The sequence below is a fragment of the Phalaenopsis equestris genome, unplaced genomic scaffold, assembly GCF_001263595.1.
Source record: "Phalaenopsis equestris unplaced genomic scaffold, ASM126359v1 Scaffold000488, whole genome shotgun sequence".
Lineage (NCBI taxonomy): Eukaryota > Viridiplantae > Streptophyta > Magnoliopsida > Asparagales > Orchidaceae > Phalaenopsis > Phalaenopsis equestris.
In genome coordinates this window covers 465,782-481,351 of record NW_018164928.1, presented here as the reverse complement: position 1 = coordinate 481,351, position 15,570 = coordinate 465,782, and the positions used below count along the sequence as shown (strand labels likewise).

General features: G+C 35.2%; 4 protein-coding genes across 4 annotated transcripts; 3 read left to right on the top strand and 1 right to left on the bottom strand.

Annotated features, from left to right (window-relative positions):
* Positions 1 to 795, top strand: LOC110028058 (cysteine-rich repeat secretory protein 55-like). Its single transcript, XM_020729759.1, has one exon. It carries the CDS (start codon positions 1 to 3, stop codon positions 793 to 795), a length of 795 nt encoding a protein of 264 aa, XP_020585418.1.
* Positions 796 to 5,477: 4,682 nt separating this feature from the next.
* On the bottom strand, positions 5,478 to 6,324 carry LOC110028057 (cysteine-rich repeat secretory protein 55-like). The gene has a single exon (XM_020729758.1). It carries the CDS (start codon positions 6,267 to 6,269, stop codon positions 5,478 to 5,480), a length of 792 nt encoding a protein of 263 aa, XP_020585417.1. The 5' UTR covers positions 6,270 to 6,324.
* Positions 6,325 to 8,273: 1,949 nt separating this feature from the next.
* LOC110028056 (cysteine-rich repeat secretory protein 55-like) lies at positions 8,274 to 9,068 on the top strand. The gene has a single exon (XM_020729757.1). It carries the CDS (start codon positions 8,274 to 8,276, stop codon positions 9,066 to 9,068), a length of 795 nt encoding a protein of 264 aa, XP_020585416.1.
* A 5,338-nt stretch (positions 9,069 to 14,406) lies between these two features.
* On the top strand, positions 14,407 to 15,253 carry LOC110028055 (cysteine-rich repeat secretory protein 55-like). Its single transcript, XM_020729756.1, has one exon. The coding sequence runs from the start codon at positions 14,462 to 14,464 to the stop codon at positions 15,251 to 15,253; it is 792 nt and encodes a 263-aa protein (XP_020585415.1). The 5' UTR covers positions 14,407 to 14,461.
* Positions 15,254 to 15,570: the final 317 nt, after the last annotated feature.

The window sequence follows — 15,570 nt, the reverse complement described above, 5'->3', positions numbered from 1 at the left end:
ATGGCTTTCTCATACCTTCTCCCCTTCCTCTTCGTTCTCCTCCTCTCAATTTCTTCAATCAGCCACGGCGACGATCTGATTGAGAAAGAATGCGGATCAAACTTCACCAACAATGACGCCCTGCAAGCCAACATCAACACCGTCATTCTCGACCTGGTTACAAACACTACCACCACTGGCTTCGCTTACTCCACCTACGGCTCCGGCAACGACACCGTCTACGGCACCGCGGAGTGTCGAGGAGACATCACCGGCCAAGACTGCTCCGCATGCATCATCAATGCCGGACAAGAGATACGAAAATCATGCACGAATACGATCGAAGCACGCATTTGGTACCAACAGTGCTCCTTTCGCTACAGCACCACCAATTTCATCGGACAGGCGGACACGAACTTGATCGGCACGTGGCGATCGATTGGCAGGACGACGGATCAGAAGGCGTTCAGGAAGGCATTGGAGGAGCTTTTTTATGTGCTGGCGACGGCGACGGCGACGGCGGCGGCAGGAGAAAGCAGGAAGTTTGGGTGGGGGCAGATTGAGATTCATAATCTCACAATCACGGAGGCGAGTGCTGTGTACGGAATGGCGCAGTGCACGTGGGACCTCGAGGAATCGCCATGCTTCAGCTGTTTGGGTGCTGCCATGAACAGTATAAAAGAAGAAAGGGATGGATCTTATATTATACTTAAGAGTTGCGCGATTAGATATGAGGTTTCGCCGTTTCTGTTCCTGAATGCGGCGCCTAATTATGCTGACATCAATACTCGCAATATTATTTTTGGCAATATTTAACAACTGCATTAGGGTTTGATTACTCCTTAGTGGTTTCTAAAACAACTTTGCTCGCATGTATGAATAAAGTGGTTATATGACTACAAAGTTTTGTATTTCAGATCTGAAGAATTAATAAAGAGTTTAGATTGATTCTTTGATTTTTATGATCATATGTTGATTGATATTGTTTGCATGTGCGATGAACTAGCTAGGTTTTGGTCAATAATCAATGAGTAGTGTATGTTTGATGTTATTTTTAATAAGGCTAGATATATCTCTTTAGCTTTTGAACTTAGCTCTTCGGACCCTTTTTTACATCTAAGACTCTCTGGATGGTTTCTTACTGACTTTTGTGGATGGCTAAGCCGAATTAAACTCCCCTTCATTTATGTTTAAGTGAAGTCGACCTCTTTATGTCCATTTATACGAAGTTCGAGAGTCAATAATAAGATCATGGTGAAACTATGGAAGTTAATTGAGATATATAATAACACACTTAAGCAGACGGAGAAACTTTGTTCACCTTAATGGACCCTTGGATCAGGTGAGCTCAGATTAGATTTAAATCTCTAAGATCCATTTTAGTGATCCTAAACCCTCTCTTGGACTTTTCTTTGAGTCAAAGAGACTTGATCAACCATATTTGACCAAGTCATGCTTTGGTGATCCTATGTGGACCATAAGTACTCTAGTATATTCTTATCTTAAGGTTTTGATTTCTAATTATCTTAGTAAAAAAAAAGTACCACTTGATCGAAGGGATGACCATAGAATGATGTAGATCATGTTATCGACATCCCTTTCTCTCTTTCCAATATTGATCATACTTTTAGTCAACTACATCCTATAAAAAGTCTCTCTTTCTTAGGATTAGTTCTCTCCTTCCTAGTATATGTATATAATTGGGTAGTCCTAGCTTGGCTAACTAGTTTTGATCTGGATGATTCAATCCATGCCCTATAGCCCCATGCAAACACCACTAGGCCTTAGATCATTCTATGTAGTTAGAACTTTAGTGGTCAAACCACTTAATTTAGAGCTTGTGGAGCTCAAATATTGCTTGAGGATGGTTTTGTTTAATGAATAAGAGGATCAATAGGGTTGCCTGGTTAAAATTAAAACCTAAGTTCACAAATTTAAAACCAAAAATTAAATTTAATCTGAGAGCTAAACTAAAACTTAACCTAAAATCTAATCAAACTTAATCTAAACCCAATTTAATTTAAAATTAATCAAATTTAATTCAAAAATTGAATTAAAATGAATTCAAACCAAATTTGAGATTAAAATTGAATATTAAAATTGAATTTATATTAAATTAAATTAAATTTAAATTGAGATTGAATCAAAATTATGCTTAAATCAATTTAATCTACACTAGACATTCATCTATAATAAATTTAAATTATGCTCAACATTAAACATGATAAACTTAACCCTATAAAAATCATGCAATAATTCAAGCTAAGAGTAAGTCAATTTTTTATATAAATTAAATCTAAGCTCAATTAAATGTAAACTTATGCCCAAACAGGCTTAAGTCAAATCTCCTCCAAATATTAAAACTTATATCAAATTAAATCAACTTAACCAAACTCAAATCAATGATCGATTTAATTAAACTTAATCTTTCTAAAACATTCAACATGTCAAATTAACTCACCTAAGCTATCTAGGGTAGTGTGCCACAATTCTCTAATGGGGTGTCTACACTACTAGGACTAGGAAGCTAGAAATAGTAGGACATCATTTATGATAAGGCATTCTTCATAACACTCATTGTAACTTAATTTCAAACTTGAACACAAATTAAAATTAAAACTTAAAAACTCAAGCACAAAATACTAGTCATTTAAATTCAAACCATCCAACTTTTTAAAAAATAAATATTAATTATTGAAAAAATTAAACTAAAACAATAGGATATTAGACTCATCATACCATATTAACCACACACTTTAGAAATTTTGTTAATCTACTAATCAAGATTTAGATTTGGGTGATAATTGTGTGTGTTATGTTGTTATTGTGTTTGTCTTGGCTTCATTTGTTTTGTTGTTTTGCTGTTGTAGATGGGCGCTAGATTGATTAATGTTTGCTTAGAATAGACGTTAGGATGATATTTTTAGCCTACTTATTATTTTCTATAGAAGATCATGTTGAGTGAGGGTAAGAGCATAAATAAAATTAAATTTTAAAATAATTTTTTTTGCTAATATGACATGAGGTTTGGTGTCTGAGAGTGCGAAGTCCATATGTTTTTGCTATACATGTTGCTTGTGTGGTATGTTGTATACTAATTTTTCTTGTAGAAACTTAGTTAGGTCTTTTATTTTTAAATGTAATTCATAGAACTAGGTTAGGGCTAATGAAATTAGGTTAAAAGAGGACGGACTACTGTTGAGTGATATCTTATAAAGCCTGGAGAATCCGTACCATGAAAGATGATACCCACTTGAAAATAGAGAATGAGAAGAACTTGTAGGTCTTTCCTTAATTATAAGATTTGTACTAGGTTACATAATGGTAGAGCTCGCATGTTGTGTTTCTTTTCTTTTGGGATATATATTGAAACTCGGTCGCTATTGGAACCCATTTTTTTTGCGACACATACGAGACATCCTCATAGAGTGACACATCACTATAATCGGGGTCTAAACCATCATAGTTGCGTCCCTAATCGATTTTTCTCAAACCAGCATTGCCTCTGACATCCTCTGCATTGATGTTTGTTCATGTGGCTGAGGGCTATATCTGGCTGATACAAGATGCAGATCATCAATGAAGTTACCCCACGCTGTGTTTGTACCTGAAGCCTAAAGTCCAAATAAATAGATTTCAAACATAGATAGTTAGTCCTCTCGAGCTCTCTTAAGATGCGCTCATGACCTTTATGAAGGTCTCAAAATCATATTTGCTGATATCTGATCCTCGAGAGGCCTCTTGAGGCTCATAACTCCCTTAGCAAGCATGTTAGGAGGCTTAAATTTTATGTGGTATGACCATGCCTAAACTGGTTGTGGCCACACCAAAACCTCTCCAAAGAGCTCAAATAAATTGCTTTCGGTCTGACCACACCGGCCAAATAGAGTTTTTGGCATAATTACTTTGCATTTGGGGTGTGGCCAGACCCAACTTTAAAGAGGTGCTCAAGTTCATCGATCGACTTGACCATGCCTAAAGGTGTCGTGGCGATGCCCACCAAACCGAGTGTCCGACACAATTACTCGGGGTGTTAGTCTTGACCACGCTGGGCCTCCATTTGTGATGAATGCTACAGTGGCGTGACCGCGCTCGAATGCAGATGGCCACACCGACAAAACCTATTCAGCAATTTTGACCAACGGTCCCTGAGTTCCCAACAGCGAGGAGGTCATGAGCAATATAAGGTATGTTAGGTATTTTATAATTGTACGCCTTTGACTCGAAAAAACTACTATTCAGTCGACTTGAGATTAGCCGGCCTTGGTTCGACAAGGACCGGTCATCCAACTGTGCTAAGTTGGAGTTGTCAGCCAGCTTTTGATGGTTTTCGTTTCAGATGGACTTAGCTCGACCGGTTTGATTCAATATGTCGGTCGGCTGCTCTACTACTGATTGTTGACTATTGATCCCTAGGCGAGGAACTCCTATCGCCATGAGGAGACTAGGTTGTCAGATAGAAATGAATCACAATAATTTGATAGATAGCTCACCCTTTAACAGAAGTGTCTTTTGTGGTGTCTTGGAGTACATCATGGTTGATTCTGATTCTGATCAGCCCCCTCACCGTGAGCTCTTTCCCGTGGGTTTCTCTTCGGCTTGACTTGAGTTAGTTGACGCCATCTCTTGGCCTAACTAATCTTTATCATGGGTTTGAGCGGTCTACATTCAATCGGCTTTTGGCCCTATTTTAGGGGGTGTACTTGGTCAAGTCCTTTAATCTTTTAGTAATGAGTCTTTTAGTCTCCCGTCGGTATATAGGCATTCTCGACTGCATGTCTTCATCTATAAGTCTCTTGAATCTCTTCAAAATTCTTGCTAATGCTTTTCTAATGTATAAAAATGACACTATATTTAAAATACAACTCAAAATAATAAAAAAGTATTCCAAAAGTTAAACAACTAAAATATTCAATGAGAAATCTTAAAAACTTTTATTCTCTCCTTATTTATTGTACTTCACCCATTATACCGACAATAGGCGATATGACTGTGATGATCACCACATTTATTAGGGAAATCTATTATTCATATATGATTGGTCTTAAATCAACTTTCCACGCACGCATAAATGTATAGCTTGCATATCCATGATTTTAAATAAAAAAAATATATATCGAGTCAAGTTAAATTTGATGCATAAAAACTGTATGTATATATTAAATTTGATTGCATGCCCACCTTATTAATGTGTGTGTGATATCTATATATATATATATATATATATATATATGTAAATAAGATAGATCAACAATTCACTCATCATTGACAACTGGAGAAAGCCTAGGCTGCCTGGCTAATTCACAACATATGTAAAGAATATGGTCAATCAACATAAGATTATAAGGACTAAAATCAATCTTTAAAAAAAGGTAATCAACTCACTTTATTAATCATTCACATCAGAAATACATAATTTTTTAGTCATAAAATCACATGGGATGACTAAAACAGTATTTATTCGTGCATGTGGGCAAAGTTACGATAGAAACCAGCAGCTAAATATTGGCAAATGTAATATTGCGAGTAGTGACAGCCGGAGTCGGTGCAGCCTTTAGGAAGAGAAACGGCGAATCCTGATATCTAATGGCATAACTCTTAAATATAACATAGCATCCTCTCAGGTCTCCACAAGAAGACTCTAAAACACCGTACGCCGCATCCAAACCTTTGAGGCACTCCGGTCCTTGGAGATCTGACGTGCAATGTGCCATTCCATGGATGGTAATTGTGTCGTTGTTTTTGAGATCATTGCTCTCAATCTCCCCCCACCCAAACTTCCTGCTGTCTCCACTTGATGCCGCCAATCCTACCCCAATAAATAGCTCTTTCAATACCTTCTTGAACGTCTGCGGATCCTCCATCTTATCCGTCGATGTCCACACACCGAGCACGTTCGTATCCATCTGCCCGATGAAGTTGGTGGTGCTGTAGCGAAGAGAGCACTGTTGGTACCAAATGCGTGATTCAGTCGTATTCGCGCATGATGTTCGTATCTCTTGTCCGGCAGCGATGATGCATGCAGAGCAATCTTGGCCGTTTATGTCTCCTCGGCACTCCGCGGTGCCGTAGACGGTGTCGTTGCCGGAACCGAAGGTGCAGTTGGCGAAGCCAATATCAGCAGTTCTTGTCACCAGGTCGAGAATGACACTGTTGACATTGCCTTGCAACGCGCCATTGTTTGCGGAGGTGTTTCCACATTCTTTGGCGATTAAATCGGCACCGTGGGCGATGGACGCAACGGAGAGGAGGAGAAAGAAGAGGAAGAAGAGCTGGTTTGAGAAAGCCATATATCACTTATCTCCACCAGCTGTAATTAGCTTATTATGAATTCAGCTATGCTTCCTTAAGCTTTCCTATATTGAGATAACAAGGTGACATAGCTATATATATTGATTTGTAGTGAAGGTTCTAATTAACAATGCCGCCGTACTGCTGCCATGTGTTAACCAGGCAATTAGATAAAAGATTGAATTGGTAAAAACTTATTCTTTCTCTTCTCCGAATTAATAAATTGGAACGGCATGCAATTTGAGCCTCTTTAGATGTTGACTCAGTTATATATGGGGCATTTTCAAACATACCACACAATTCTTAAGAATTTATATGTCTAACACCTAAACGTTCATATTTATATACATACAACTCAAATCTATAACAACACATAAAATAAAATCCTTATTATTTTTTTTCAAAGTGAAATACATTTTTTCATACATAAATTTATAATACGAACATGTTATAGTGTATATATCAAATTTTATGTGTTAGATATGCAGAAACCGCCAACCTGACCACTAAAAGCTTAACATCCGGACAGAGTCCAGGAAGGTTTTTTGGTGAGACTTCATAGGGTTAGTTATATATGGTGTTTCGCACCGTTCAATGAGAATAATATATTGATGCCCAATTCACTGCTTGACTCACTGAGGTTGGAGAACGTATAATTTCCAAGACTTTCTTTCTTGAGACACTTTTGTATTTGTTATTATAATTATCATGATTTTATTCATTGTGCTTGTCATCACGTCATTTGTGGTTATTTTTATGCGATTTTATATTGTGTTAGACCATATGTGTGTAGTTATATTGTGTTTTGTGTTATGATTGTTGGTCTATAAATGTTGTTGGGCTAGGGGCTATATGTATTATATATATATATATAAAGAAGTTTTATTAAATAAATTAATATCCTTTTCCAGATGCTTCAATGATATAATTCTCTTCTTATGTAATGCTTACATATGTTAGGTAACAAGTAAGAATTAAAATAGCCTTGAATTATGTGGTTGACAAAACTTCGAAAAATTAATTATGAACGAGTCTTAAATTAGTAGCTTGCTAGCTTAAATATCAAGGTTGAATCTTAACATATATTAAAATTTAATCGTTGTAATATTTTAAAAACTATTTATTTTATTGTTATATATAATAAATTTTATTATATTGCATCTAATTTCTTATTTTTCTAATAATTTATGATACTTACAAAATTGAATTATAATCATCTACAATAGCTACATGAGCTCATAAAAGCTGACTTGAGTTCAACTCGACACGAGATGGTGCCAACAAATTAAAAATGTTCAAAGGAATTGGTTGAGTCCAGTTATCAACTAAATTAACTTTCCATGTTAATGTTCTTATCTTATTTCTCAACAATTCAAATGGCAGAATCGATCAGCTTGAATTGTCTTAATTGCTGCTTTCAATTATGCAATTAAAAGCAAATGGGTAAATTTGAGTTGATTATTTCAACTAGCTCAAGCAATTTTATTATATTGTTTAATCCAGTTTGGCTCTTTACTAGTATAATATATATATTTTTAACATGATTTCATATATATATATATATATATATGCAATTCTTATGTATTTACATTTCTAACCCTTGATGTTTGAAATAATGTAATTCGATTTTAAGAAGATAAAAATGCATGCATTTTATTGTGATGTTACAGATTTGTGTGGTATGCATGTAAATTTGAATGTTTAGTTGTTAGATATGTAAATACATTAGAAGTGTGTGGGATGTATGTAAATCCCCCATATATACTAAATCAAATCAAAAGCGGCTCAAATTGCATGCCGTCCCTATTTTTTAATGAGGAGGAAAATGAGTTATCACCAGTCAATCTTTGATCGCCTGGTTAGCATATGGCAGCAGTACTGCGGGCATGCATTTTTTAATTAGAACCTTCAATATATAAATATAGATATCAGTACAAGAAGCTTAACAAGCTCAATTGAATTCATAATAAGCTACAATTATAGCTGGTGGAGATAAGTGCTCCATGGCTTTCTCAAACCATCTCTTCTTCTTCTTCTTCCTTCTTCTCCTCTCCCTTGCTTCCTTCATCCACGGCGCCGATTTCATCGCCAAAGAATGTGGATCAAACATTACCAACAATGACGCCTTGCAGGCCAACATCAACAGCATCATTCTCGACTTGGTGACAAAGACTTCCTCCGCTGGCTTCGGCAACTCCACCTACGGCTCCGGCTACGACACCGTTTACGGCACCGCGGAGTGTCGAGGAGACATCACCGGCCAAGACTGCACCGCATGCATCATCGCTGCCGGACAAGAGATACGTACAACATGCGCGAATGCGAACGAATCACACATTTGGTACCAGCAGTGCTCTTTTCGCTATAGCACCACCAACTTCTTGGGGCAGGCGGACACGACCCTACTCGGTGTGTGGCGCTCCGCAGTTGCGACGAAGGATCCGCAGGGGTTCAAGAAAATATTAAAAGAATTTTTTTCAGTGTTAACGGTGGCTGCATCAACAAGTGGAGAGAACCGGAAGTTTGTGTGGGGGGAGATGGAGAGTCGGAGTAAACTCACAAACGGGGAGGAAGTAACTACCGTTTATGGAATGGCACACTGCACATGGGACCTGGACGAATCGACATGCGCGGCGTGTTTGGGTGCTGCGTTCAATATTATAAAAGAAGAAAGGGAGGGAGCCTATATTATCCTGAAGAGCTGTGAGATTAGACATGAGAGTATGCCGTTTCTCTTCGTAAATGCAGCACCAAGTCCTACCGCCAATATTCGCAATATTACATACAGCAACATTTGATTTGGTGGTTTTGTTTAACTTTTTCTTTGTGGTTTGTGTTCCCATCTCTGCCGCATGCATGCATGATTTATTGGCGGTACAATAAATATTTATTGTAATAGTTCTGTTTTTATGATTTATTTAATCAAGCGACCGGTTGATGTTTTTGGTTATGAATGATGTGTCTATGACTAAGGCCATGATTTTAATCCTTATGACTTATTTAGTTTTATTCAGATTGTTATTGCTTAGTTCTTTAAGGATTTAGGTTTTAGAATCCTAAAAACGAAAGAAATGTCAACATAACCATCTCAGACCATAAACTAAAGTGAACTTTACATATATGAGTCAAATGGTCGAACCTAATCTACGAAATAAAAGCACCAAGGAGTGAAATATTTCAACTTGACACTTTGGGGCTTACAATCCCACTTATATAGGGCTATCAACTAACTTCACATGCACATCAAAATCATGAGTTTATGTCATCTTCATGCAAGGAGTTGGTAGGCTATTAGTTTTTTTAGAAATAAGTATTTCAACTGGATCAAGAAGATCAAGTAGCCTTGCAAATGTTTTTGCTCTATTTTTTAATTAGTTTGACTCGATATATTTTTTCTTTTTTGATTCATGACCTTGGATATGCAAGCTATACATGCGTGCATGCATGGAAAGTTAATTTAAAGCCAATCATATGCAAATCATAGATTTCCTCGATATAGGTGATGATCATAACGAGCAATGGGTGAAAGACAAAAAAATAAGGAGAGAGCCAAAATTTCTATGGTTTCAAGTTGATTTTAATTGCTTAACTTGTGGGTTATGATTTTATTTTTATTTTGAGTTGTATTTTTAAAATTTAGTTCCATTTGTTTGTTGGTTTTCAAAACCAAACTTTAGACGCCAACAAAAATAGAGGAATTTTATTTAGTAGTTCACCCACCCTCTACATTTTCTGGTTTAATTTATAAGCAAATACATCACATTTTTTTGAAAATAAAACTAACTAACCACTTAACGGTTTTCCTAACCACCTAACCACAAAACGGTTTTCAAAACTTCCTAATCCACATGAAAAATGTGCAAAAATACATAAACAATTTCTAGAGACAACTAGATTAACACAATATTGTTAAGTTGTTTACGCTGGGCAGAAACTATAGCCTAATGATATTAACAAGGCTAGTCCTAGGCACATTACACAGAAAAAAAAAGTTAAGAAAAATATGTATTTTCTTAGCCAATCAAAGTAAATTACAAGCACAAAAATAGCACAAATACAAAGAAAAATTAAATAAAAGATAATCAGCTAGTGTGACCGAGTTCTATTATACACCCAGAAAGAAAAGAAGAAGGCCATGTGAGCTCTGCCCATATGTCACCCAGTTCAAACCCTAGAATTATGGAAATGGCCTATTGTTTACTTTCATCCACCATTTTCAAGCGGGTTCATCCTTCATAGTACGGGTCCTCCAGGCTTTGTAAGGTATCGATAGTGCTCCTCATAATCACATATACATGTCTTAACTTAGTTCTATCAATTATATTTGAAAATAAAAGGGCCTAACTAAATTTCTACAAGATAGAGATTAGTATGAAGCACATCACAATAGCACCAAGGGAAGAGAGGCTTGAGGAATAAATTATAATTTCTAGAACTAATTGCTCTCTCTTTATTGCTCTCTATTGCTCTCTCTTTAAAGGGCAATAGAGAGCAAGTTAGTCCTTCGATGTATCTCGGTGTAGAGTTCACAGATACTACGAAGGAGAGAACTAATCCAAGGGAAGGGAGGCTTGAGGAATAAATTATAAAATAAAATACCTCTTTAAATATAATCATTATGAGCATATATATATATAAATCATGCAAACAATATCTTCATTACATTGAAATTATTAATAATTTATTCCACATCAAAACTCATCATAAAATTATTTTCAATATATGTTATCAATGATCTAATAAGAAAATAATATTGTCTTATCAATCTTCATAACTAAAAAAACAACTGAAGGTTTGATGTTAGATATGTAAACACTTAGGAACGAAGTGGTATATATGTAATTTTTTCCAAATTAATTTTAGAATCATCACTGCTACTTCTATAAAACCCGATGAATCTTAACATTCTATTTGTTGGCATTAAGTCATGATTAAGAATACATCTAAATTCAAAAGTATTATCAACAAAATTTCAGAATATACACCAAATTTTCATTAATTAGCAACGTGAAATGTATGTAACTTTTTATTGTAAACACACAGGTTGAGCACAAAACATTAATTTAAATATTGCAAAAAAATTGCACTATTAAGAGTGTGTTTGGGGCAGTTTGTGCGTTTCAGGATAAGCTGCTTATCCCGAAACGCGGCCCGCGGGCTGGCCGAGGGTTCGGCTCGCGGTCTGCGTTTATTGTAAAAACTCAAATGCAGTTTCAGATAAGCAGGTGAAACGCGCGAACCAAACGGTACGGCGGCGTTTTAAAAACGCTGTGCGCACTTATAAGCTGCCCCAAACGGGCCCTAAGTTATAACTTGTACTACCACCATATGTTTGATGGGCAAATGAGATGATTTAAAAAGTGAATGAAGTAATAAATAAGATGAAAATCGTAAGAAGTTTTGGACATTTGCATGCTTATATCTGCTAGTTGTACAGCAAACGAGTCATGCTGATTCATGATTTATTTTGGGTTAGACTTATAGATGACTACTGAGTTTAGCTTGATAAGCCAATAATTCAAATTGCATGGTTCTAAAAATTAAACCGCGCAGACCTGTTGAACCAGTTCAATTGTGAATCGATCATTCAACAGCTTGATCCGAGCTTTGAATCATTTATGCATTGAACCGATCAGAATCAGGATTGAAAAGGTCAGAACAGGGGTTAAACCAATGAACCAATACCATTTTTAAAGAAGCTTCCAATTCAAATATGTTTCGAATTTAGCCAATTGATTTTGAACAAATGACCACAAATTAAATATTTATATAAAAAAAGATAAAATATGATTGTCTTAAATTTTTTTATTTACGATATTGTTTAAAATATTCAAAATTGTTGTCTTAAATTACAATATTATTTGTTGAATCAATAAAAATAATATTACTAAATCATTATTTTATTATTTAATTTATATTAAAATAATTTAAATATTCAAAATATTCAAAATTGTTGTCTTAAATTACAATATTATTTGTTGAATCAATAAAAATAATATTACTAAATCATTATTTTATTATTTAATTTATATTAAAATAATTTAAATATTCAAAATATTCAAAATTGTTGTCTTAAATTACAATATTATTGATGTCCAATACGATTTTCACAACCTTGTAATTTAATAGACATACTTTCGTACATACAAATAAAATAAGATTTTTACTACTATTTTATGGGAGAGACTTTAGGTCATGTATAATGACTAACTTGGGTAACAAATCTCATGCAACCATGTCCTCAAAAACATTTTTGAAGTTCCTATCCAATTGTCTTTTAATTCATCTTTGTCTTGTCCTTTTCACTTATAATTTTATGTACCTTCCCATGCTTCATGAGTGCATTTATAAATACCTACTAGACAAGTCTAACATGCATCCTAGTTCTCCAAGGGTCATAGCCCTGTAAGTCAACAAACTTTTTAATATCAAACTACATAGCCATAATGTATTTTATAACCTCACTCTATCACCAACATTAAAAAAAAGTGTGCCCTTGACATGAGGACAAATAGGAACTAATAGCTAGCTAGATGGTAATAACAAAGTATATTATTACATGAGAAAACATTTTTCTTTTATCTCATATGGCATCTCTTTGCACTCTCATTTACTCCCCATCCTATTTTCTTACTTTTGTTAATGAATTCTTCAATAATACAATCAACTCCTTCTATAATAATTACATATGATAGAAAAAAAGCCAAATTTTACAAAACTTTGAATTTTATAATTATCATTTTGAAAAATTAAATGTGAATGAATTAATCTTAAAGTAGGTCAACCACCGTGTTAAAAAAAATAAGTTTAAATTGAGTTATGTATGTAAAGGTGATAGTCTGGGAGACTCCATCAAATTGTTGTCCAAATTATTGTATTTATTATTCACCATTGAATAAATCTTAAATTAGTAGCGATCAATCTTAAATATCATGACTAAATATTCACATATATTAAAATTAAATGGTTAAAGTATAATATTCTGAAAGATAATTGAAAAATATATATCTTTTATTCTTAAATAAAATAAATTTTCTTATAAATATTTTCATCTATTTTCTTATTATTCTAATCATTTTATCAAAGCAATAATTTGAATTAAAATCACCTTCTCTTTTCTATAACAAATGAGCTAGCTTTAACTCATAAATTTGAGCTCAAACTTGATTAATTAAGTGCTAATAGATGGTGCCAAGAACTTAAATATGTTCAAAAGTATTGGTTGAGTACATAAATCAAGTAAATTTTCTATGTTAATTAACTATCTTATCTTTTGTTATGCCAATTCAAATGGTAGAATCAGTCACTTTGAATTAACTTATATTTATTATTATTTAATTAAATTTGAATGAGTCAATTTGATTTATATTATTTCAACTAGCCTTAGCACTTCTATGCACTTTACTGAAATTGTTTTGCCTACATACTAGTATAGTTGAATCTCATGGAACTACTCCTCCATTTGGTTCTTTTGGCTCGTTCATATAATCTTAATAATTATATTTGAGTTTTTGATTGAACTCTCTTAGGATATTAGAGCAATGGATTGTGAAAAGTACAACATAAGAAAACGATGATTGACAAACTTTAGAGATGCTATAATATTTATAGATGTAATATATATATATATATATATACACACACACACACACACAATATACAACTCTTATGTATTTACAAATCCAATAATAAAAAATTGATATTTACACATATATCACCTTGCTGCCATAAATTTATACTTGGTATTTCACTTTAAACTAATTATATTGATGGAATTTTGATGTCATGTTACAAATTTGAGTATGCATGTAAATATGAATGTTTTGGGGTTAAATATAAAAATACTAAGGAAAAGTGTGGTATGTTTGAAAATGCCCCGTATAAAACCAGTTCCGAATCCGAAGAGGCTCAAACATATGCCACTAGCCACGGATGTCCAACTGCCGTCCCAATTTATTAATTCGGAAAAGAGCAAGAGTTATCAAACATATGCCACTAGCCACCAATTCAATCTCTTATCTAATTGCCTGGTTAACATATGGCAGCAGTTCTGCTGGCACTGTTAATTAGAACCTTCACTATAAATCAATATATATAGCTATGTCACCTTGTTATCTCAATATAGGAAAGCTTAAGGAAGCATAGCTGAATTCATAATAAGCTAATTACAGCTGGTGGAGATAAGTGATATATGGCTTTCTCAAACCAGCTCTTCTTCCTCTTCTTTCTCCTCCTCTCCGTTGCGTCCATCGCCCACGGTGCCGATTTAATCGCCAAAGAATGTGGAAACACCTCCGCAAACAATGGCGCGTTGCAAGGCAATGTCAACAGTGTCATTCTCGACCTGGTGACAAGAACTGCTGATATTGGCTTCGCCAACTGCACCTACGGCTCCGGTAACGACACCGTCTACGGTACTGCGGAGTGTCGAGGAGACATCAGCGGCCAAGACTGCTCCGCATGCATCATCGCCGCCGGACAAGAGATACGAACATCATGCGCGAAGACGACTGAATCACGCATTTGGTACCAACAGTGCTCTCTTCGCTACAGCACCACCAACTTCATCGGGCAGATGGATACGAACCTGCTCGGTGTGTGGGCATCGACGAATAAGATGGCGGATCCGCAGGCGTTCAAGAAGGTATTGAAAGAGCTATTTATTGTACTAGGATTGGCGGCATCAAGTGGAGAAAGCAGGAAGTTTGGGTGGGGGGAGATTGAGAGCAATGATCTCAAAAACAACAAGACAATTACCATCCATGGAATGGCAAAGTGCACATCAGATCTCCAAGGACCGGTGTGCCTCAAATGTTTGGATGCTGCGTACGGTGCTTTAGAGTCTTCTTGTGGAGACCTGAAAGGATGCTTTATTATTCTTAAGAGTTGTTCCATTAGAGATGAGACTTCGCCGTTTCTCTTCCTGAATGCTGCACCGACTCCGGCTGTCACTACTCGCAATATTACATTTGCCAATATTTAGCTGCTGGTTTCTATCGTAACTTTGCCCACATGCACGAATAAATACTGTTTTAGTCATCCCATGTGATTTTATGACTAAAAAGTTGTGTATTTCTGATATGAATGAATAACAAAGTGAGTTGACTCCCTCTTTTTTAAAGATTGATTTTAATCCTTATAATCTTGTGTTGTATGATCATATTCTTTACATGTGCTGTGAATTAGCTAGGCTTTTTCTCCAATAGTCAATGATGACTGAATTGTTGATCTCATTGTTATTATGGTTGATCTCTCTCTCTCTCTCTCTCTCTCTCTCTCTCTCTCTCTCTCTCTCTCTCT

Coding starts and splice junctions, on each gene's coding strand:
- LOC110028058 (XM_020729759.1), top strand. CDS start 1: ATGGCTTTCTCATACCTTCTCCCCTTCCTCTTCGTTCTCCTCCTCTCA.
- LOC110028057 (XM_020729758.1), bottom strand. CDS start 6,269: ATGGCTTTCTCAAACCAGCTCTTCTTCCTCTTCTTTCTCCTCCTCTCC.
- LOC110028056 (XM_020729757.1), top strand. CDS start 8,274: ATGGCTTTCTCAAACCATCTCTTCTTCTTCTTCTTCCTTCTTCTCCTC.
- LOC110028055 (XM_020729756.1), top strand. CDS start 14,462: ATGGCTTTCTCAAACCAGCTCTTCTTCCTCTTCTTTCTCCTCCTCTCC.